The sequence below is a fragment of the Podarcis cretensis genome (assembly GCF_951804945.1).
Source record: "Podarcis cretensis genome assembly, chromosome: 14".
NCBI lineage: Eukaryota > Metazoa > Chordata > Lepidosauria > Squamata > Lacertidae > Podarcis > Podarcis cretensis.
In genome coordinates this window covers 45,222,068-45,247,355 of record NC_137183.1, presented here as the reverse complement: position 1 = coordinate 45,247,355, position 25,288 = coordinate 45,222,068, and the positions used below count along the sequence as shown (strand labels likewise).

General features: G+C 44.9%; 1 protein-coding gene across 1 annotated transcript in view; it reads right to left on the bottom strand.

The window, feature by feature from the left end:
• USP42 (ubiquitin specific peptidase 42) overlaps positions 1 to 22,127 on the bottom strand; it is a 37,422-nt gene extending 15,295 nt beyond the window's left edge. Inside the window, exons 1-10 of the mRNA XM_079953673.1 lie at positions 21,953 to 22,127; positions 13,231 to 13,480; positions 11,693 to 11,896; positions 11,009 to 11,119; positions 10,357 to 10,459; positions 10,193 to 10,260; positions 10,003 to 10,073; positions 8,350 to 8,432; positions 6,874 to 6,985; positions 6,199 to 6,339 (exon numbers count right to left, since the gene is read on the bottom strand). Coding sequence (XP_079809799.1) covers positions 6,199 to 6,339; positions 6,874 to 6,985; positions 8,350 to 8,432; positions 10,003 to 10,073; positions 10,193 to 10,260; positions 10,357 to 10,459; positions 11,009 to 11,119; positions 11,693 to 11,896; positions 13,231 to 13,471 — 1,134 coding nt within the window. The 5' untranslated portion in view covers positions 13,472 to 13,480; positions 21,953 to 22,127. The remainder of the gene's footprint in view (positions 1 to 6,198; positions 6,340 to 6,873; positions 6,986 to 8,349; positions 8,433 to 10,002; positions 10,074 to 10,192; positions 10,261 to 10,356; positions 10,460 to 11,008; positions 11,120 to 11,692; positions 11,897 to 13,230; positions 13,481 to 21,952) is intronic.
• Between the last annotated feature and the right edge of the window lie 3,161 nt (positions 22,128 to 25,288).

Genomic DNA, 25,288 nt, shown 5'->3' with positions numbered 1-25,288 from the left:
TTTTCCAGCAACAGCAGTAACTACAAGGAAGCCCATGCTCAGAGCCTCTGTTCACATGCCCAGGTTGAGCCTCTTCCCTAAACAAAGATGGCCACCCTGCAGGGAGTTGGATTAGATGACCCCTTAGGGTCCCTTCCAACTCTATAATTCTATTCTATAACCACAAGGGGGGAAAGGCTGGTTGTGAACAAGTTTTGTGTGTGTGGTGCCTGCAAGTGGCTATGCCTATAGTGACTAGACCACTCAGGAGGGATCTTTATTGCTAAGAATTGAGTCCACCACATCGCATATTGATGAGATACTCAAGGCATGTCACCATGCAGGAAATGATCGAAGTAGTAATCAGAAAAAAGGAAAATAACTAAAGGCTACGGACAGTTAAGCTAAAAACATGATCAAGTATAAAGGCAAGACATAGGCAGTTACACAGGATGAAACTGTTCAGGCTTATCACCACAAGAAACAAAAATTATTTTTCATCCAAGATACTGCTGGATGCTATATTTCAATAGCTGAAATAAATGCATCCTGGGACTTGCAGCTGACAGCTAATTTTACTAACAAAACAGCATTTCAGACTGTTTTCGAACAATCTTACTTCAGAGGATTAGTATGAAGTTTCTAGTGTCTGGTATAAATCATCCTCTCCCCCCCCCCTCCCACCCCAAGAGTCTTGTACGATTTTGAAATTAGATTTTTTTGGCAGCACAAATAAATCTGTTGCGTTTATTCGGCTACTCAAACACCTTAACTGACAATACAACTGGTACATTGCAAAATAAGAAAATGAATTGTGGGGGAACAGATATCTTGATCACATTTATTCTACCTAGAAATGTACATTTTAAAGCATGTCAGCATTTTAAATTGGAGTCCATTTTGCTAACTGAAGGGAAAAAAATGTTTTTACTTAGCTTGGTATTATTGCCAGACAGACAGCCTAGTGCCACCAGTCCAAAAAACCTACTGATTTTTGTTGCCACAGAAACTAGACCTAGTTTCTCAACTTGCTAGTCCAAGAATTCCTAAACTCTGTTTAGGCTGGTACCACAGATTTTTGTAGATTAATTTTATACCCTGCTAACTGTATAATGATGTTTATAAATTATTGCTTTTACTGACAAAGACAAGTCAAGGAAAAAGACAATGCGGCTGGTTTGGATTCTGTGTGCAAGCTGAAGATCACATATCAGGAGGAAGAGATCAGAGGCATCCATTTCTGATTGACTAACCACAGCTATTTGTCAAGCTCAAATTTAGGGCATTCTTGTTTGAAGTCTACTTAGTTCAAACAAGCCAGGATCAAACCATGGTTTATGAACCATGGGAGTTCTCCATGTCTGGTCATAACAGGCAACTGTGGTTTAATATTAAACGTAGGATCTTCCATTTAATCTCCTCTGGCGTGTGAAAGCAAGCCTTGCATATGAGCAGTTCATCACTGGTTGTCCTTCAGAAGCTGTTCAATCCCATTTTTCCTGACCACCAGCCATGCTGGCTGGGATCAATGGGATCAATGGCTAGAAGTCCAGCACCATCTGAAAGGCCACAGGTTCCTCATTCCTGGCTTAAGGAATCAGTTTTTCACACTGTGAGGAGGCTCACAGAAAAACAGCAATCTAGCAGTCAACAACTGTCAAATTAGAAATGGCTACCACCAAGTCGACCAAATGAACTCCAGAATAAATGGATTTTATACGCTTTCCAGAAGAACAGTTCTAAACCCGCATCAAGGACAGATTCCACAGCCCTGTGGCCATGACAATTAAGGCCCAGCTCCACGTGGCTGATATGCAATGAAAATACAAGGGAGTAGGGTCTGGCGCACAGAAGCACATGTTGGGAAAGGTGGTCCCTCACTCCGTAGAATCTGACCTTCAACTGAACCAGGAACATGAAAACCAAGTGAAGCTGAAATTTGTGAGGAGGCTTTGGAATCTGGGCAGAGGCAAGACTACTGCAGAAAAACAATAAGAGATGACAACCAGCTTCAAGGCAAGGAACGAGCTAAGAGGAACACAACACAAGGATTTTCCTGTGTATCCAAGCAACAGACAGCTGCTTCTCTTTCCTGCTCAGAGAGAAAGCAATAGGATTATATACACAGTTACAATGAGCAGGGCCCTTTTCACCTAGCCACCATTCAATTACAATTAGTCCTTAACCTTGTATTGCTTCAGCAACAGTCAAATTTCCTTATGCTACAGCTCAGGCTGAAAATCAATTATAGAGCAGTGGTGGCCAGACTTCAAGGTTTAGCGACCTTGTTTAGTATTCTTGTTTCACTAGAATCTCAAGGTCCACAAATTGGAGCCAGGTGCGAAATAGAGGCTGGGGGTTGCAGTGGTAGAACCAGATGTAAAACGGTGGTGCTGAAGCTACAGCCAACTATCCGAATCACTGTGTACTCCATGAGCCAAACAATGAATTAAAGAAGCCAGGATCTACACTTGAGTTACTATGAATCAGGAATCCCAACACAAAACTAAAGCGGCAAACAATTTATATTTTATAGAATAGCTTAAAAACAAACTTTTTAAAATGTGCATTTCTACCTGCTTTTGTTAACTGGGCAGGCTTCTCCAACCTGATGTCCTCTAGATGTTGTTGGACTACAACTTAAATCACGCCTGACCAGTGGCCATTCTTGTTGGGGCTGATGGGCGTGGTAGTTTAAAACAAACTGTACGGCACTAGGCTGGGGAAGCCTGCTGCTGATAGTCAAGAGACCCTTGCTGACCTACTATCAAACACACAGAGATCTACCAGTACCTCCAAACCCCCCTTCTGCCACCCGATACAGAAGAATGTTCACTGCCCTGTGAACTCCATGTCTGCACACCAACTGTACATGGCAAACTGAATGCAGAGTCTTGCAACTGCTGCTGCTGCTGCCCCTACCACCTCCAGCAGGTGACTGCCCGAGACAGAAGAGGTTGTGCAGCTTTCCCTTCATGTCTCAGGTGTCTGGCAGCGGGGGTTTCCCAGTTGGAGACAGGGATGGCAGCAACAGGCAGGCAAGCGAGGAGACAAGAATGCCACGTGAGCAGCTGTTTGGTTTGATTTGCTGGCATGCCAGAGTCAGGTGTTGAGTGCAAAAAAACCTAGGCCCCTTGTTCTCTTTGTACTGCCACAGCAGGATGCTTCTGAAGTTCTAGGATGAGACTGACCCCCAACAGCGCAGACAGAAATGTATTCTAAAGCATGATGGTCAAAGCGATCTGAATACACATAAGCTGTGTTTGTTATCAGGACAGACAACATGTGTCTAAAGTCATTACCAGTCTACTTTGAATGTCTGCTTTTCACCCAGATGCCTTTCACCCCTGTTGCTAAGTTTGTTACCAGCCCAGCCCAGTAAGGCAGGGATCCAAAACCCTGACCTTCCCAGTGCTGTTAGGTCTCTAAGGGACAGCCTGCCCTCAACCTTTCTTGGAGAGATCCAGTACTGGGCTCCAGCCTGCCTGCAGCATCTTCTAGCCCATTTGACCCTTGCCTACACTGAGCTGTATACACCTAAATCACTGCACACAAAACAACTTCTGCAAAACTTCTCCTCTCCATCTACCTCCTTGCACACCATCCCTAAATATTTTCCAGAGGGATTGGAGGAAGGGAGGCTGGGGAAGTCCCATCCCTTCCACACACAAACAAACATATACACACAATTTTTTAGGTGGATACAACCCACCGAAAAAACACACAAGATGGTAGTGATGCTAGGGAGCAACACAAATCACAACCTTCTGGCATCACAGAGATGCAGGGTTGAATTCCCCCCCCCCCAATGCTTCATTTTTCCACCAAAAATAAAATCTGTTTCATAAGTTCAATGTTAATAATGAACACATGCCAACTGTAAATAAATACAAGGAAAATAAATGCAAATAAATACTAGGCAAGCATCGCAGTCAAAGCGATTTAAATTTCCTCTTATCAAGTAAAAGTAAAATAAGCATGATAAATTAAGTCACATTCTAGGGAATCAGAACATTTTCTGATTCAAACTGGCCAGTAATTTGCACAGGAAAATTTCCCAACTCAAAAAATTTCCAGAAAACCTGAATACCTACTAAAGAAAACAACTTGACACCACCTCAAAAACATGCTTAACTGTTTAGTGAACAACTTGCCCTTGGCTTGTATGATGACCTCAACATTATAGATTAATCAGCACTCTTGTATTAGTATCTTGACTCTATTGAAATTCTGTTGTCTTCTCTCTGTTTGTAATGTCTTGTTACGTTTGCATGAAAACTTTTAGTAAATACAAATATATATCCAGAAAACCCACACCAATTATTTCCACCCCTCTCTTCTTTCAGGGTGGCAGATTCACAGAGCTGCATCACAAATGTTTCCGGGAGCTGCTTCAGAGATCATGTGGAATTCTAAGTCACAGGCCTACTGAGCTTCACAGTCGTCTTGCATGAACAGAAAGGATACCCCCCCCCCCCGCACACACTTGTGGTTGGACATTGCAAGAGAAAATAAATAGTGGTGGACAAACTGTCTTTCAAGGAAGTATGTCCTAGTTGTCTCCTAATAAACTTCCAAAGAACCCTAGAGTTCCCTGAAACATAGCGTGAAAACCACTACACTGAAAAACAGCCCTTTGCTTTTGCTAGTGGCCTTGCTTATGACATGGAACACAACATATTTTTTAGTTGCTGAAACCATCCCTGGCACTCTGTCCTGGTGCAATGACCTCCTAACACCCCAGCTAAAACAGATGCAAACAACTAAAATTACAACATGAAAGTATTCTGCAGCAGCTGAGGGCTGCAGGAAGACTACTGAGATGTCTCTGTAGGAAGAGAACATGTTCTTCCTTTTATCTGCCTCCCCTACCTAGCTTAGCATGCGTTACCTTTGTGTTACACCTAAGATATTTTGCTGCTGAAGCAAAGGATGAAACTTGCCCCCCAATACCAAAGCTGAGCACAGTGGCAATTGAATCTTACTAGCAATGGGATAGTAACCTGAGGACAGCAGACTAGCTTAGGGGATACAACTCTGCCCTCTAACTCCTCACTGTCATCTCCTTAATTCTGGCTTATGTGGTCTGACATGGGTCTACCTAATGGTAAGGCTACCCCTGATTTTATTCTTCTGAAAATGAATTGGGAAAGGTATACATGTGGGTATCACGTTTTATCCTTTCAACAAGTCTATGAGGCAGGTACATAGGAAAATAGGAAGCTGCTGTATACCAAGCCTTGATCTATCTACCTTGGTACTGTCTACACGGACTGGCAGTAGCTCTCCAGGATTTCAGATGGGGAGGCTGAGAGAGAGGGAGAGAGGGAGAGAGAGAGAGAGAAACAAAAACAAAGAAAGAAAGAAAGAAAGAAAGAAAGAAAGAAAGAAAGAAAGAGGAAATTGCCCAGGGCCAATCAGCAAGTGTCTCACAGCTGAGTGGAGATTTGAACCCAAGGCTTCACAGTCCATCGCCAACACATTGTCCCTCCACACTTACTTGCTGGGAGTCCTCTGGAGCTCTCGGCTCCACAAGCACTTTCTTTCCTTTGCAGCAAACTGTGATCCAGATTGCATAGGTAGGCTTGTCTTTGTCTTTTGGTCAGGGGGTTGGACTAGCTGGACTTTTGCTCCTTTACAACTCTATGGTGCTGTGAAATTAATGGGAGGTTTTTGGGTAGTGCTAAGACTCAGTAGTGCAGAAGAGAAGCCCCATCTAGAAAGCAACAACAATGGGCCTCTTTCAAAAGGACAAAAAAAAAGAGGGATAAAGAACAACCTTTTTACGGGAAGGGGCCAAAGGAGGATATACCACAAAAAGTGCCTGCCTGCAAACACACTGAACAAAGACTTCAGTGCAAGGAAAAGGAAAAGAAATTCTTAAATGGAAAATTTTTATTTTTAAAAAACTGGCTGCATTAAAGGGAGAGGCAACAGAGTGGAGCCCCCTCCATCAGCCGGACTGGGATCAGCTGCTGTTTAGTTCCTCCATTCCCAGAACTGTTTCCACCAGCAGCCAATCCACTAGGCTGAATCTGAGGGAGGAGGTGACTGCAAGGTTCCCTCCACTGCTAGTTGGTGCCTCCCCTCCCAGAATTCTCTCCTGCAATGACAATTCCACATTACATAGTTTTACGTAACCAGTAGCGGACAGTTGATTCCTCTTCCCTCCCCATTCCTTTTTCCTCTTGTATCGTGACTCTTATAAGTAATATTTACCTTTATATAGCAGTAGTAATGTCCTGCATGACAGCTGAAACCAGTATGTACCAAAACTGCATACAATGCATAAATAATTGGCTCTCCATTTGGCTGGGACATATATGGCCGAATATCCAAATACTCAGGGTATTTCACCTCCTAAACAGAAATGAAAGGGGGGAAAACACTTGCATTTTTCTCAATTCAGCAGAACAAGGTTTTGGTATGAACATAAAAAGCCCTATACAGCTCAGGACCAAGTTACTTGGGAAACTGCCTTATCCCTTTTATACCTAGTAGTTCACTGTATTCTGCAGAACAGTTTCTCTTTCAAGCTCCCAAGGTATCAGAAGCCTGATCTGTAGCAGGTTGGAGCTGGGCTTCTAATGTGGCCCCCTCTGATCTGTGGGGGAATATTCCTGTCAGGATACAACAGGTGTCCACTATCTTTGCTGAAGGCAACTTTTGTTTCTAAAAATTTGGATGAAAAGATGTACACCTATATGTACGTTCTGTGCTGCTTTTAAACCTATACTCTGCTGTTCCTGTACTATATCATAATTAGTAGAATATAAAACCATTTTTATATCGTCCTTCACAATATTTGCTTCCAGGCTGCAGAATGCATTTTAACATGCGTCAATATTTATATCTGGGTCTATAAAATCCAATCCAGTCGTAGCGCTGTGTTACCTTTGTAATTTTGCCACCACTGAAATTTGCGAACCGTTTCAAGGACAAGGTGAGTACATTTGAAGCCCGATGTATTGTAAACCTCTTTGATGCAGGAACCATTTTTTTACACCTAAAACATAAGCAGAGGACATCCAGTTCAGCTTTCGAGGCTATTTTCATTTGGTGTTATCCCATTTCCTGAAGTTCAAACAATTGCCTGCCCTATTTGAACTAGTATATGCAGGCTCAGATTTTCATAAATAAATTATGTCCATTCACAACAGCAGATTCAAGAAGGTTGCTCTTTGGGGCAAAGAGAAAATAAAATGCCCCTGCCATTTCCCGCCTCCTGCATGCCCTTTGATCCAGGCCAATGTCAAAGGTCAGCGTGGCTGGACACTTGACAGGGGGCCCATACCACAGCAGGGCCCCACTGACGAAAGCCCCCGGGCTCCTGTCCTCCTCTTCACTGCCAGCTGCTTGTCACCTGCTGTGGGCCAGGGGGGACAAGCAAGGAAACAACAGTCAACAGTGGCGAGAAGGAAAGGTGCCACTGTTTGCTTATTCATTAGCCCTGTCTTGCAACCAACCGTGATGCAGACGACCAGCAATGCCTCCAAACAACATCAAGAAGACCCACGGGCTTCTGAAAACCTGGAGCCAGCGCTGCTCTTATTTTTCATTCATTCAACTTATATCCCACCCTTACCTCCCCAAAGGGACGCAGGTGGTGCTGTGGGTTAAAGCCTCAGTGCCTAGGACTTGCCAATCGAAAGGTCGGCGGTTCGAATCCCTGCGGCGGGGTGCGCTCCCGCTGCTCGGTCCCAGCGCCTGCCAACCTAGCAGCTCGAAAGCACCTCCGGGTGCAAGTAGATAAATAGGGACCGCTTACCAGCGGGAAGGTAAACGGCGTTTCCGTGTGCGACTCTGGCTCGCCAGAGCAGCGATGTCACGCTGGCCACGTGACCCGGAAGTGTCTCCGGACAGCGCTGGCCCCTGGCCTCTTAAGTGAGATGGGCGCACAACCCCAGAGTCTGTCAAGACTGGCCCGTACGGGCAGGGGTACCTTTACCTTTACCTCCCCAAAGGAGCCCAGGGCAGCAAAGACATAAATTCTGGAAACATTTTTAAAAGTGTTATGAAAAACAGTTTAAGATATTTTCTCCTCCCATGGTTTCAGGGCTGCCAGAAACAGTAACTTTTAGCTGCTCTTCTAAATGCCCCATTCATTTGCTTCTGAGAGTGGGGAGGAGAAAATACAACTTCCAGTTGTCCTCAGAGAATTTGGATTGCTTTTCATACGCAGATAAGTGTCAAAATAAAGCTTGCTACACCACATATCACTAAATATCCGTGATAAATAATTTAGCAAATGCCATTTTGCCTTGCAAGTTGCACATTAAATGAAAGCCAAACTCTTTTTTAAACCATGTAAGATTCATATGACAAATTGGTATTTTATTAGAGAGACACGTTAAATTTATTTCTTCTTACTTGCTACATTTATAGGCATTTTCACCATCCAGCTGTTCTGGCTTGACAAACTGCTCCAGAGCTTTGTTAACACTTTGCGCTGACTAGAGAAAGAGGAAGAGGAGAACTGAAGTGAGTGTCGCAAATAAAAATAAAACTATTCCCAGCTAACTCTAGTTCATGGCAGAATCTTCCAACTACCAAATCAGTGAATTAGGCATTCCAAAGTCATCTCTATCTATCATCCCCCAAACTACAAACATTGTAAAATCATTTCCATGGTTTTAAACGACGGCATAAAACCATTTTTGCAGGGGGCATGCCACCTAAATACTTCTTGAAGTACTTATTGAAGAAAATACTTCTTCAAACCTGCAACAAAACTGCAGAGTGCTCCTGTTCATTCTCCCAGTTTTCTGTTTCCCCTTCCGCAGCAGTCAGTCAGCATTCCACAGCCAATAAGCATGCTCAGTCCTCACTGAGCTCTTTCTGAGTTCCTCCCCCCTTCAAGACTTTTGGATTCCTCCAAACCTTGGGGTTTTCCCAAAACAGCTCCATCTTGTGTGTGCATGGTTTCATTTTTGCTTCGTAAGCAAAGCTCACCCTAGAACACTGGAAATGGAGAGAATGCTGGAACTCACGGCCACAAAGTAAGCTGATGGCCACTAACATACGCAGAGGAAAGACCTGTCAATGTCTGTTAATTACAACAGCTATATGGAACCCTCCATGTTGAGAGGGAGGTGATGCCCCTGATTGCCAGTTGCTGGCAGGGGAGGCAACAAGAGGTTGCTTTCTTGCATTCATGCCATGCTTGTGGATTTCCTGGAACAATCTGGTTGGTCATTGTGGGAAGTAGGATGCTAAACTACTTGGCCCTTTTGGTCTAATCAAGTAGGTCTCGTGTTACAGGAAAACATTTACTTTTCATGCATGCAATGATGAAGACAGTTTTTGCAGCACAGGCTTGCTGTAGAATAGCTCAAGCCTTCATTGTGGGGATTGATGGATACTCTCAGGCCTGGGGCCAAATGTGGCCCTTCAAGTATTTAAGTCTGGCCAACAGGACTCTCACGTGCTTTTGGAATGTGCTCTTGAGCTGTGATAATGGGTTGTATCCAATTAAGCTCTACTTAGAGTAGACCCGTGGAAATTAAGCCATCTGTTAGCTGTGTCCATGGGCATAGCCAAGGGGGAGGGGCAACTTCCTCCTAAATCAATACAAATCTGAGGTTCTGCCCCCCTAACAAAAATCCTGGCTACACCCATTGCTTTTAATGGGTCTACTCTGAGTAGGACTAGCACCGGCTACAATCCAGTGCTTCTTGCTTGCCTGGAGGATGAAGAGCTATGTGGGCAGACTGCTGACTACTGCTACAACATAATTTGTCGTGCAAAGGTAAGTGTCACATAATGCCTGATCCACTTTTTGCCTCTCATCCCAACCCATCACTTGCATGTGGCTCCCAGAAAGCTGTACCTGAAAGAATGTGGCCGCTGGGCTGTAAAACGTCCACACCCCCTCCCCCCGCCAGCGTTACTGAAATGGAATGGAACTAACCCCATTGACAGCTTTCTTATATTTTGGAGTAGAAAAGCACATTCCTAACCCAACCAAACTGCATGGCTGTTGGAGATTTAAACAAAGCTTTTTCTTTTTGCAAATGAGCATACCTTTATCTCCAACGTAATATCTAGGTATGGATCAAAAGTATCTGAAACTCCTTTGCAGTTCATACATTTTACTGAAACGGGAAAAAAGAAGTTTAGAATAATATACAGTGATCGAAGCCAGAGTTCAACAGCACTCAAACAAGTCAGAATGTCAACAATACGCTAAGATCTTGGTCTTTTAGGAACCTACCTCTAGATCTTAGGTATCCTCCAAATATTTGATGAATGAATGTGGTAGCTTGGGTATGTCTGTCCAATCTAAAAACAAATCACAGAAGTAGATAATTTAGGCCAAAAGAGATTTCACAAACACAATAATAGTTCCGGGGGTGTATTGCTCCAACTACAACTTACTTGTTGCTACCATTCAGACATGCTTTCTGCATAGCATCAACGGTGTACCGTAGAAATTCGTGTGCATCTTCCTGATTGCCAAAACGGAAATGCTTTGCTATTCCTAATATGCAAAGAAAGAAGTTACATTGAATATATCACATAAAACAGAGGTGGCAAGACATTTTGGCCCAGCAGACCAGATCTTTACCTCCCCACACTCAGCAGGTCAACTTTAACAGGTGGGTAGAACCACCCATCTGACGTCATCTAATGCACAGAGTTCAATCCTGCTTTCCCCAGGCAATGGCTGTGTGGGGCTGCCAATCCAGCCACGTCTCTACCAGCCCACATCTGACATCACATCTGACATCAGGTGTGGGCATGGTTTTGGAAAACGGCCTGGTGGGCCAAATTTGGTCTGTGGGCTGACAGTCCCCCACCCTGATATAAAAGTCAGGCTTACACAACCTGCAACTTACCAAACTGAACTCAAACCCACCAGGGGCACAACATCCCTCCTGTTTTTGTTGCCTGCCTAAGACGGCAAAACTAGGAAAGTTGGTAGGCTACAATCTATGGCTTTACGCTGTGGTGGGCTTTGTGGTTTACATGTCATGCAGACACTATGTAGTTTAAAGCATACTAGATGTCAAAGAAGATAAACGCTTACGTCTAAGATCATTTATGACAGGCATAGGCTTGATGACATTGCCGGAGTTTGAAAGCGCCTGGGTGATGTGACCTTGCATGGTGCACATCATGCAAAATCCTTGTTCGTGACCTGAAAAGAAAGTGGGGCAGGGGAGAAATACCCATCCTGTATTATAAAACAAACAATTGGACAAACCTTTTTGCAGCTCACAAAAAGCAGTCAGTCCAACAAAACGTTGCTTCAAGGATAAGTCATTGCAATTGCTTCAAGGGGCCAAATTATTTACATTCAAGGGGGAAAGGGATGAATTTTTAAAAGGACGCATATTATATGCAATTATCTCCAAAACAAGAAATAGACACCACTCTCAACATCTAACAAATTCTGAGCAGCTTTAGTAAGCAAAGCAATTCTATAGGCTATGTGTGAGGCCTAACAAAAATGGGCTGGTTCTCACCCACCTGCCTTCATTCATACCTATAATTTGAGCAGCACTCACAGCTCAGGATAGTAAAAACACAGGGGTGTATACTCAAGAGTAGATCTACTGCACTTAAAAGGCACGACTAACTTGGGTTCCATAGGAACTGCCTTACACTGCTTAAGAACAGACCATGTTCTTAAGAAGCCTGCCATATTTAGAATCATAGAATATTGTCCACATTTTTAGAGAAAGTGTGACAAACGTTAAAATATACTCACAGGTTTTGGAGTGTTCATGGGAAAGCATGTAGTTGGCAAGAGGTGGAGTGTAGGTCAGACACTGCAGTGCAGAGTTGAGGAAGCATGTGTTACCAAGGTTTTGGAGACCGGCTCCAACTCTGTGTGTTTTTTGCCATTTCAAGCATATCTTCTCTGCTGGAAAGAGGACCTTCTGCGGGGCAGTAATGCCGTCACCAACAGCGGCTGAAGACCAAAGACACATTTTAAATATACTGAAGCGATTTAGGGTTTTGGAAGAATGATTACTCAAAGATAGAATTTTAAAATTCAGAACAAAGGATAATGATGTTTGGGAAGCTCCAGCTAAAAGGTGGCCCAGGGTATGTGTGGAACCACTTTTAAATAAGTAATTTACAATGGTGAAGATAAATAAAAACCCATTTTAATTACCTTCCTGATCTGAACGCTGTATCTTTTTAGTGTTAAAAATGCTAACTACTGAAAAAATCTTAGGTGATTAATAGTGTATTTTGTATTTTGTTCTCTTGATATACTGGGTATGCGTATCACAGGTTTTTCTCTTTTTTTCACATTTCTATTCCACCTTTCCTCCAAGGAGCTCAAGGTGGTGAACATGGTTCTCTTCCTTCCCATTTTACCCTGACAACTCTGTGAGGCAGGCTAGGCCGAGAGTGACTGACTGATCCAAGGTTACCCAGAGAGCTTTACAGCTAAATGGGGATTTGAACTCCGGTCTCCTAGTCCAACACTCTGACCACTACCTCACACCAGCACCACAAAAGAAAAGTAGCATTTTCTCTGATTATATAGAATGTGCATGTGTATCTAAGCAGGCAGCTTCTTAGAAGAGGCACCCTCTTCTTTCCTACTCAGGAAAGAATGCCTCTCAATATTATGCTTGCCAGTTTCAGGTTTTTTTAAAAAACGAATATTGATATTACGATGCATAAAAATCTTCTTAATCATCTTCTTAATCAACACCATTTTTAATGTGCTTAATGGTTCATCCCAACTGCTGACTGTGCCTTGTTTATAGTTACCAAGGTAACTGTGGCATAACTACTGCAATAGGAGAATATGGCTTTCTCCTTTGGCTCTTGCCACAGGTGGAACAAATTTTCAAAAATTAAGGTTGCACGGGTTGCACAACAGGCTTAAGAAGTAAGAAGAGACTGCTAAAACATGCCAGTGGCCCATCTAGTCCAACACCCTGTTCTCACAATGGCCAACCAGATGCCTCTTCTGGGAAGCCTGAGTGCAATAGCCATTTCCCCGTCCTGCAGTTTCCAGCAACTGGTATTCAGGTACATACTTCTTCTGCATACTGCTTCTGACAACAGAAGAAGCTTGCAAATCCAAGTGTTCTGGTTGCTATGTTTTACTGCTTAGTGTTGGTTTTAATTATTGTGCATTGTATATTTCTCTTGTTTGTAATCAGACCAAGGAATGTTTCTTGATGGGTGAGCATATGAATTTCATAAACAAAATAAAATCGTAAGAGGCTTCGCTGTGTGTTTTCTTTTCTCTCTCTTTGTTAATAGAGCAGCTTTACTTACACAGATCCTTCTGAGCCGAGGGCTTGGATTTATCAGGTACTGATGAATTAGAGTACACTGCAGCTCCTGGCACTGGCCCCAAAGATATTTTGTGTTTTGGAGCTTCTAAAGAAGAAGACACAGCACCCCATCCTGCAGAGCCCGAGTCCATTTCTCCAGAAGCTGGGGCCACGGAGCTGAAAGGCTGTTTCTCAGAAGCCGAAGGCTTTGAGGACTCAGACGTCTTGTCAACTATGGTCATTGTTCATCTCTGTAAAACCGAGAGAGAGAAACATATCGTGGATGCACGGCAAAAGGAGTAGAAATCTTGATTCACTTTCTAAGTAGACAACACACAGTTCTTTTTATACATGACGGAAACTCGATCAAGGAAACGTGAACTCCTCAAACAAAAGAAATGGACCGGTCCTTTGGCCATAGCACAATGTTTCCAAGTAGCATCCACCCACATAATTTCTCTTGAGACAGTCGTTCGGTGTCTTGGAGTTGCCACACTGGGCCGGTCAGGCTGCCCCAAGAGGTTCTTCTCCAGCTCCCCCAACCTCTCTGGCAAATAGACAAATCCCTTGTGATGACCACAACCTAGGTTTAAGGTGCAATTTGGCACCTAGCTTACATATTTGAGTTTCTAACACTACTGCAAGGTCAGAAATGATGGCTCACTTGGTTTTTCAAGGAAGCTGCTTGCAACTCAGTAGGTGTCCTGCATAAAGTGACAAGGTGCTTCAGCACCTGTGCATTGTTTCAGAGAACACTAAGGCTTCCATGTAGGGCAGACTTTGCCCTCTGAAAGCCCTAGCAGTGACAGGTTGCAAGATTCAGTATGGCCTAAGGCATGTGTGAATATCAGCAGCACATTGGAAAAGAAAAAAAATCCCACCTTGCCAGACTGGATTGACCCTAATCAAGTATTTAAGAACCACAAGCCCCTCTTTTTGCCATGCCTGTTTTCATAACACGTTAAATACCGATGTTATTTTTTATAAACAAGTTGCATACAAATAAGTACTTAAGAAGCCATTGCAAATGACATTGTGTGGCATGGCAGTTTCTTTGGATTAATGCTCCCCCCCCCCAGGGCAATATAAGTATTCCAGTTCCCTAAATGGCTGCTTCAATCTCTAGATATAGGTGGGTAAAGGGAGGAGGAAGAACTAGCTTAGTTGCAACATCCTTGGCCAACCCTGGCTCATGGTGGATGGTGGGCCAAACAGCACCATCCATCTACTTGATGATGCTGATGTTCACAGGGCTCTCTGTGTTAATATTAGTCTCAGAATTAGTTATGTCTCATATCAGCCTACCAATTGAGCCTGACCATGGCAACGTGCTGCAGCCTGCATTATCCCAGTTCCCAACTTGGAAAGACGGTGCTGCATTGCAGGAGATGCCAAATTTATGGCTCTCCCAATTCCTTCTGGCGTTAACGTCAAAAGAGGGTATGGTCACACAGCTACCCTAGCATTGCATAGCCTCATTTAAATAAATACATAAATGCTGCACTAGAGCTGCTGCCATCCATACGATATTTTCTGTCTTGAAGGCTGAAAAGTGGGGAGTGTACACACAGCTGCAATAGTGCTATAGCAGCTCTGATTGTGACACTGTCTTTTGGCTGTAAAAGGCTAAAATATAGAGTAGTAGTGCTACACTACTCCAGGCAGAGGAAACCAATTGCAGCATGTGCTAGTTAGGCTTGCAATTCAACTGCTGGCATGTGCAATTTCTTCGTGTGCTAAGAGAATGGCACATGCAAGGCTGGACCAAAGAAAATATTATAGTAATGCAGACAGTAATGTCCCACCAGTGCATATCCTTTTGAGTTTGGGAGGGAAGCAGAGAGAGGGAGGATCCATCAGGCAGGAAGAGCCCATGTTAGTGAAAGGAACTGCTGGAGAGAGCTAACAGTAGCATGTACTATACTAACTCCCTACTGTATTTTGAAACCAGAGAGATCTTAAGCAAATCTAATCTCTCTGGGTGTCTAGATCAACACAAAGCCCAAAGATTGGCTTGACAGTAACTGAGAACTGAAGGTTACTGGAAGTGTTTCACACATATGAGGTTACATAAAGTAAATCTAACAGCTTTCATTGCTCTGTTAAACAACACCTTCTCAGAGCTCCCTATTAAATCTGGATTCCTTTTGGAATTACAGGTCTCAGGTTACCAAAATTGCCCAATAATGTAGCAGAAACATACTGAGAAGCACATCTCCGCGCCAACACTAAACATGCTTAAGTATTTACTCATTTCCTGCATGTGTCTGTTCGTTCTTAATGGGAATAGCAATGAAAGAAGAGCACATTGGAAGCGCAATTCTCTTCCCCCTATTAACTAGGAAAAGGTACAATCTGAAGGGGCACGGGGAGGAAGGGACAGAAGGTCAAGGAGCCCTCGATGTACAAATAAGTCAATAGCACAATTACTGAGCAGGAGTTCACTTGCAAGTCATCTGAGAGAATTGTTTCTAGAAGAGAATGAACACAGCAGCCAAAATTCATTTGGAAGATAGTAAACTACAGTCCAAGTGCATCATTCCGGAGGTGCCTAGAGCAAACCTAGTAATAATAGACAACTCCAAAACTGTCAACTGCTCAGATAAGATTATCCGACAACAAACACAGATGCAAATCCAGACAAAGAGTACGTTCCATTAAGCAGCGGGGTGGGGCAGGGGGGAAGAGGAGGAAAAAAGAGGTTTGTCATATTTTCTCCTCTAGGAAACAAGGATGCTTCACCACCACTTGGGAAATGTAACAATAATGAAAAAAGGCAAAGAGGAAATTGTCACAAAAGTAAAGAGTGAAAAGTAATTCTACAGCACAGTCGCTGTGATTCACTATTTACACAAGCACCTTCTTGTTAAAATGGCATGGCTCTCAATACTGTTGCCAACAACACATTAAGAGAAAATATTTATGACTCCTAATAAGCCACAGAACGTGGCGTGTGCCTAAATGGCACCCAATCAGCGACTAGTGTTGTGTTACTTCCACTGATTTCAATCGGGTTGGACCTGCAAGTCTTACACAATCCTACGTGACTGGATGGTGAGTTACTTTACGTGGGCATACTTACTGGGAAGTAGGCCTTACTAAATTCAGTGAGACTTGCTCCCAAGACAACAGGCCTAAGATCAGCTTTCATGGGAGAGGTCTCTGATCTGACTTAACAAGCCATACTGCAGTGCTTCCAGTTCACTGCTCCCTGGGAGCAGCAAACAAACCAAGAAGTGGGCAGGCAGCTTATGACACATGCTGTGTCTCCCCAATCTCAGCCTATACAACACTGACCCAGGTAGTCACCGGTCAAGGCACTGACCAGACCTGCTTAACTTCAGCAAAGATCCTGCATCATGTGCCTTCAGATAATGCCCAGGGACTAGTCTAATCACCTGCTTCATAGCAGGACTCTCAGCTTCTGTAGGTCAATCTACCCAACGTAGAATACAATACAAAGAACAGGAAGATGGTTGCATAGCAGTTAGCTCCTGATGACTCAAAGCAAGTAAGACAAATGGCATGCACTATGACAAACCTAGACACCATCTTAAAAAGCAGAGACATCACCTTGCCAACAAAGGTCCGTATAGTTAAAGCTATGGTTTTCCCAGTAGTGATGTATGCAAGTGAGAGCTGGACCATAAAGAAGGCTGATCGCCGAAGAATTGATGCTTTTGAATTATGGTGCTGGAGGAGACTCTTGAGAGTCCCATGGACTGCAATAAGATCAAACCTATCCATTCTTAAGGAAATCAGCCCTGAGTGCTCACTGGAAGGACAGATCCTGAAGCTGAGACTCCAATACTTTGGCCACCTCATGAGAAGAGAAGACTCCCTGGAAAAGACCCTGATGTTGGGAAAGATGGAGGGCACAAGGAGAAGGGGACGACAGAGGACAAGATGGTTGGATAGTGTTCTTGAAGCTACCAGCATGAGTTTAACTAAACTGCGGGAGGCAGTGGAAGACAGAAGTGCCTGGAGTGCTCTGGTCCATGGCGTCATGAAGAGTCAGACACGACTAAACAACAACAACAATAGCAGCAGAGAAAATACATATACAGTGGTACCTCAGGTTAAGTACTTAATTCGTTCCAGAGGTCCGTTCTTAACCTGAAACTGTTTTTAACCTGAAGCACCAATTTAGCTAATGGGGCCTCCTGCTGCCGCTGCGCCACCAGAGTACGATTTCTGTTCTCATCCTGAAGCAAAGTTCTTAACCTGAAGCACTATTTCTGGGTTAGTGGAGTCTGTAACCTGAAGCATATGTAACCTGAAGCGTATGTAACCTGAGGTACCACTGTAACACAAAGTACACAACAAACACACACACAAACCCAGGGTCACTGGTCATCCTGACCTAGGCATAGGAGTTTGCCTTCCAGATCTCCAAACTGCGCCTCAGTTCCATATTGCGGTTATATCCGTGTAAGAAAATTGTCAGTGTGTGTGAATGGTGTTTCAGATGGGAGACTGAGTGGTTTGTGAAAATGCAAGATTCTAACCACTGGTATTCTGAAGCAATCTGCAAGTCAAAGACTGCCTGAATTAAAAGCACCACATGAAAATGTGAATTGACCTTGCACAGTTGCTATAAACCATGGTTAGGCAAACTAAGACCCGGGGGCTGTTTCCAGCCCAATCACCTTCTAAATCTGGCCCACGGATGGTCCGGGAATCAGCGTGTTTTTACATGAGTAAAATGTGTGCTTTTATTTAAAACGCATCTCTGGGTTATTTGTGGGGCATAGGAATTCATTCATCCCCCCCCCCCCGCAAAAAATATAGTCCGGCCCCCACAAGGTCTGAGGGACAGTAGACCGGCCCCCTGCTGAAAAAGTTTGCTGACCCTGCTATAAACATTGAACAAAACAATTAATACTACAGGGGTAGGAAACCTGGAACCCTTTTGATGTTGTTGGATGCCAATTCCCATCAGCCTCAGTCAATGGGTAATGGTCAGGGATTATGGGACGTGTAGTCCAGCACTTCTGGAGGGCACAGGGTCCCCATTCCTGTAACAAAACTGACCAATCTGAGAAAATTGCAGGGGCCAACATTTATGCTGTTTAACAAGTTCAATATATTGCAATGCACCAAGTGTTTAGAATTTATTTCCTGATAATTTAAGGCAGATACAGACTGGAGGAGGGGGTTATTTGTTTTTGTTTTTATTGTGCATTTTATGTTTTTTATCTTGTATTTTATGTTGCAAACCGCCCTGATATTTACAGAGGAAGGGCAGTACACAATTATTATTAATAATAATATTAATAATAATAATGGGAAATTATATTTTATAATAGCATAGCAGGTGGATGGATAGATGGCTCAGCTATAAACTTCAGTAACATTTAGCAACAGGTAACTGCCCAATTTTCAGTCTGTTTGAAGAAATGTTGTACACCACATTTAAAAGGGCACACCTTACAATAAAATCAAATACCTTAATTGGAAACATCAGGTCTCTCATTAAAAAGCTGTAATTATTTTAAGAACACCGACCATTAAGAATGTAAAGTCCCAGCAATTACCCCCAGTAGTTCCATTTTGTTTTACTTTTTTGGATTCAGACCCTCTCTGCACAAGCCCCGTCTCCCGCCCACTGGCCGCCATTTCTGTTCTCAATTATTTATTCTCCCCAGGTTCTTGTTTCCTTTCCCCCACAATTGTCGACCTTGTGCCTAAATCTTTCAATTTAATTTCACTATGGTCTTTTGCAACAAAGTTAACTGGTTCTTCTAACATATTCCATTCCGAAAGAAGCAATTTACTTGCAAAGAGGCAGCTCTGTGTGTTTTAAAGGTGCCTTCAAGATACATTTGTGTTTGCAATTTTATACTTACAAAGCATTGTTTATGCCAGGAGAGCCTAAAGTAGTATGTTTCCAGCTATTGAGGCTATAAAACGGGCTTTGAGTAGGGGGCGTGGTAGTCAGTACACACAGAAGGTAGAATATCTGTAAAATGTCTATCTCCCCTATCCCAGGAAATTAATATTACTGAAGGTAGAAGCATTTGATACATTCCTCCCTGGGGAAGGTGGATTTTGTAAGGAACCGAAGAGGCATATTGATACTTTCCCTCCCAGCTGTGCTACACAGGAATCTATTGTGCTGCTGCTATAATATCATTCATGCCAAATACAGAGCAACGCGGCCCTGATGTCAACATGTCACACAGCCAGCGTGCATACAGAAAATGTCCATGCGGGAAACAAGATTTGCCGCCCTTGTTCAAACCCAGCAACAGCTGCTGCAACATGTCTAATCAGATGTGGCAAAAGGATGAACTGGACTCAAAAGGTGGACACGTAAGCTATGGACCTAAAAGATGCAAAAGGACCCGGGTCTCTGTTAATTCCCATCCCCACCACATCAAAGCCCGATTTCCAGACACAGGGGGAAGAATGAGAAGAAGGGAAAGTACAGGAATCACTCATTTGAGAAGTAGTGTCCATGGCAACCAAGCCAAGGAAGTAATACTATATAGAGAATGGCAGGAGACTTTCAAACCCACCCACCCCTTCAGCAGCAAGGGGGAGGGGCATGAGCAGGGGCACCAGAAGGAAATGGCAAAGTGAAGACAATCTTCCAAATCAGAGGGAAATAAGATATGGGCACCCACAGGAATTTTTCCAAGGGAGAGGAATAAACATATATACATAATTGAAAGGTGGAAGCAGGCAAGTTTCTCACAAATGAGAATATCTCTGGTTCTACAAATATTTTATTTATTATTTGGAGCACTTGTATCCTTGCTCTTCAACCAAAAAGGCCCTCAGAGTGATTTGCATACAATCAAAACAAGACAGTCCCTACCAACTCTCATTTTTAAAAAACAAACAAACCCCACAACAACCCACATGATACACAAGGAGAAAGGAACAGGCAGGCAGAGGAAAATAAAATAAAAACTCAGGCACCAATTTCTAAAGAGTTGTTTTGTGTAATGACCAGCTGGCACAAGTCTGGGCCAGGAGGTGCCTTATGTCCCCAGATGACAGCTGAGGGGAGAGGGAGGCCTGATGGAGCTGACCTGTCACAGAAGCTGATGAAGCTCTCAAACTGCTGGAAGGGCTGCACTTCTTTTTTCTATAAGAAAGCTGACAATCTGGGGCTAATGGTCTGTTGTGTGGGGACTGCCCCCCCTTTACCCCATTTGGACAGCCAAGGTGAGGAAAAGAGACACCCGAGGTACCACTGTATATATGGGACCAAGAAAAGAGGGAATTCTGTAACTGCCCCCCCCCCATCTGAGGTCAGAGGAAGCAAGGCCCCTGCTCCACACTAAAGCTCAAGACCTTCCTAGAGATGGAGTTAGACCATGGGTAGGCAAACTAAGGCCCGGGGGCTGGATCTGGCCCAATCACCATCTAAATTCAGCCCGCGGACGGTCCGGTAATCGGCGTGTTTTTACATGGGTAGAATGTGTGCTTCTTTTTAAAATGCATCACTGGGTTATTTGTGGGGCATAGGAATTTGTTCATTCCCCCCCATATAGTCCGGCCCCCCACAAGGCCTGAGGGATAGTGGACCGGCCCCTGCTGAAAAAGTTTGCTGACCCCTGTGTTAGACAGCTACGATGCACACACGAAACCATGCTGAAACAGAGAATGGAAGAGTGGGGCAAACTATTCAAAAGCCTTCTGACAACCATACGCACAGAGAGAAGTGCACACACACAAAGAATTGGATGTATAATACCCATACTTCTCTGCCAAAGCAAAATGACTATATACATATATGCAATACACACACACATGCACACACTAATACTGTACCCTAAAAGCCAAATGTACATACATCTCTCTGTATGTACATAACACCAGTGGTGTGAAACGCACACTTTGCACCCCCAACTATATATAAAATGTGCATAGGAACGTATATATATGCACACACACACTTGCCAGTATACAGACACACACTGAAAGAAAACCAACTTTATGCGGACGTGTGTGTATACGACACCAGAAATACACACAGTAGTATACAGACATAAAACACAGGTACATATACACACCTCATTCCCTCCAAACCACCCAACTGCCTTCCCTTCCTTTCCCTCTCACCCCCCCCGCCAAACCATATAAGCAGCAAAGTGGGGCTGAAGGGTGGGGGGAAGCTCCCCCCAATTCTCCCCCAGCCACAGAAAACAAGCCCACGCACATATCACAGAGCCCATCCCCCGCATATCTCCAACGCCCCAAACCTCGGGCCCCATAATGCCTCCACCCCCCCCCAGCCCCCACTAGCACTGTGTGAGCGCGGGGGCGGAGTTTGCAAGAGGAACGGGGGCTGCTGGGGGGGGGCGCGAGGCGGGGGTGGGGGGGGTCTGAGGTCACCCCGGGGCAGAGATGGCTGAGGAGCGGGGGGGGGGGGTCGTGAGAGAAAGAGAAAGAGGGGAGGCAAATGGCAGTGGGCGGGGCGGGGCCAGGACACGCATGGGCCTAGTGGGGAGGCGGGAAGGGAAGCGCCGGGAGAAAAAGCGACGGGCGGAGGAGGCGGCGGCTGAGGAGGCGAGGAGGGGGCGCTCCCGCAGCAGCAGAAGCAGCAGCAGGGGGGCGGGAACGGGCCGCGCCAAGCAGCCCCGGCCCGGGGAGGCGGCCTAGCCCGGCGCGGCTCCCCAGCGCAGCCCACCCGGCCCCTCGCCCACCCTCTCCCGCTTTCCCCCCTCACGCTCCCGCGGTCCCCCCTCAGCCTTTCCCGCTTCAGTTACCTGGGACGGCGCTGCCGGCTCCCCTTTCGCCTCAGCCCGGCCGCTCCGCCTCCCTCCCCTCCTGCTCCTGCTTTGCCCGCGTCGGGGAACAATGACGTGCCCCGCTCCGCCCGGCCTCTTGCATCCGGGGCCCCGGCGAAGGCCGGCGCGGCTCTGGGTCACACAGGGACCAGCGCCGCCCCTGCGGCTTCGACAGGGGGCCGGCAGGGGGCGCTGCGCTCGCCGGCGTCTGTTTTAAAAAAAGAGATGGAGGGCGGGGCAGGGGCTCGGCGGAACTGCGGGTTTAGGGGCGGTCGGCAAAGAGGCTACTGCGGCGAGGGGCGGTCTCGAAAGTGCGAGCCGCGAGTGGAACGCAGACTCGGAGTTCGGTTGCGGCTGCTGTTTAACGGGGTGTTTGGGTTGTTTGTTTTCGCGCAGATCGGCGGTTTTGCGCACGCCTTGCTGGGAGGCAAGCCCCGCTGATCTCACTGGGGCTTCCTTCCTCTGGGTGCCTTGCAGCCTTAACGGCGCAGCCCTAACCATGGACGCACATTTAAAGCAACACGTGGCTTTCCCTCCAAAGAAACCCTGGGAATTGTAGTTGAGAGATGTCAGGAGACATCCTATCCCCCTCAGTTTGGAATTCCAAGCGCCCGTAAACTACAATTCCCAGGGTTCATTGGGGGAAGGTATGTCTATTAAAGGGACACGGGTGGTGCTGTGGGTTAAAACCACAGAGCCTAGGGCTTGCCAATCAGAAGGTCATTGGTTTGAATCCCCGCAGCGGGGTGAGCTCCTGTTGCTCGGTCCCAGCTCCTGCCAACCTAGCAGTTCGAAAGCATGTCAGAGTGCAAGTAGATAAATAGGTACCGCTCCTGCTGCGGGAAGGTAAATGGCATTTCTGTGCACTGCTCTGGTTCGCTAGAAGCGGCTTAGTTGTGCTGACCACATGACCTGGAAGCTGTCTGTGGACAAACACTGGCTCCCTGGCCTATAGAGCGAGATGAGACCACAACCCCAGAGTCGTCCGCGACTGGACCTAATGGTCAGGGCTCCCTTTACCTTTGTGTCTGTTAAAAGTGGTATGGGAGTGCTTTAAGTGGGTGATGAGGATGCAACCTGAGTCTGCTAGAGTCGTGGGTTTAGGATTGTAGCTCAGAAGGCTCTTTCTCATTTCTTCACCACCACCGCCACTAAAGCTGCTATTACGTGGAAGAAATATAACAGCAGCTGTCGAAAATCTTTGGACCGCCAGATACTGCTGAAAAACATCTCCCATCAGCCATAAAAAACTTGGACCATAAATCATTGATGATGGGAGTTGTAGTTCAGCAACATCTGGAGAGCCAAAGGTTCCCCACTCATGGTATATAGGATTGCAGCCTTACTTCAAAATGTAGGCATTTTGCTGCTGCATTTGGGAATCCTGCTGCTCTGTCAATGCCTCTGATTATGCTCAAGGAGAGATTTGCACAGGTACATTTTCTAAAGCAACTGGGAATTTTCTAAATACCCAGTGGGGTTGTAAACACTAGTCTTTGTCAAGAAACACAGGAAGCTACCTTGTAACTGGGTCCATCCATCTCAGCACTCTGAGGAGGGTGTGGGGCAGCAGGGCAAATCTTTTTTGCTGCAAATGTTTCCACGTTTTTGTAGGAGAAATCTGTACAATTATTTCAGCAGGTCATGCAAAACTATAAGGTCATAAAGAAGGTGGAGGTGCCCCATGTTTGATGACTAGCACAGATAAATGACACCCCGCTGAACCAGCTCTACAGATGGCTCAATATTCTACAACTACTCCACAAGTACCTCGTTTTCAGGCGGGAAAATGGTAAAGATTTTGGGCTGTAGAATGGTATCTTGTGGATACAGAGAAATTCACATTTTCAAATCATAGCACTTCTAAAGTGTCTAAAAATAGCACCCAGCAGGCACACTCTTTGAAACCAGAAAGGTTTTGACAGGGTACAAAAATCTCGAGGAAAACCATGGTGAGTGAAACATCAAGGTGAACAAGAGTATCCATATGGAATCTTTATAATGGATCATGAAAAGGCACAAGCCATTAGATGTAATGTTCAATTACCGGGGCCTGAAAAAGATATGTTCTAATTAGTCACTTCTCAGTTTGCTATCAGACAATTTCTTGAACCAAATATGCCCTAGTGAAACTGATGGCCCTATTAGCTTGACACAGATGGCTATGCTGAGTAAAGCACTGCTTGTCTTTAGATTCGCTAGTGGTGGTGGAGGGAAAACCACATGCAAACAAAAATCAGTGGCCATCTTTTCTTTGTTGGTTAAAAGAATGCAGATCCAAAAATACATATTTAACAACGAGGACATTTATTTATTTATCCATCTCATTTACAATCCACCCTTTACCATCTGGTCCCACCCAGGGTGGACATGCATGACATAAAACTTCATAAAATATAAATACCATATCATAAAATACCATAGTTAAACACATACACACAACATCAATAAACAGTCTGGTGTAGTGCTTAGAACTCAGCTCACTGGGTGAAATTGGGCCAGTCAATGCCTCTCAACCTAACCTACCTTACAGGGTTGTCATGAGGAACCATGTGTTCCTTGAAGAAGAAAGGTAGGATACTAATGCAGATTTTTTTTTTTTTTAAAAAAAATATTAAGTAGGGGATAAAAACAGAACAAAACAAGAAGCTTGGGTAAAGTCTTCAGCTGCTGCCAAAAGGTCAACAGTGTCAGGGCTCAGCTTACTTCAAAGTGGTCATTCTAAAGATACGGGGTCCCTGTAGGGAAAGCCTATCCATCCACCATTGTCCAAAGCCTGCCATCTACCATTGTCCCCCAAGTTTTCCTCAAGTGGGATCATCATCAGACACTAAAGGGCAGGTCAGTATGGAAAGAGGCATCCCTTCAGATACTTGGGTACAAGGCTGGCCCACCCATGAGGCAAGGTGAGGTGACTGCCTCAGGTGGCACGCCCCAGAGGGGCAGCAGATCCTGAATGAGATCTTCATTATCTCATTGTTTCTGATGTTGATCTTTATTCACCCCTTCTTCCCTGGGAGGGAGGGGGCACTATTTTGTGGTTCACCTCAGGTGCCAAAACGTCTTGGGCCGGCCATCCTTGAATCCCATGTCATTTATGGCTTTACATGAGCACCCGGAATTGGGCTCAGAAGTGAATTGGCAACAAGCACAGCTCTCTTAAACCCCAGTTGTATGTGAGTTTAATGTGCCTGTCAGCACTTTGGCTGCAGCAGTCTGTTCTAGTTGCCGTTTTTAGACTGTTTTCAAGAGCAGTCCCATTGAGCACATCAACTCCCATTCCTCTGTCTCTACCTTGTGCGTAGACAATACAAA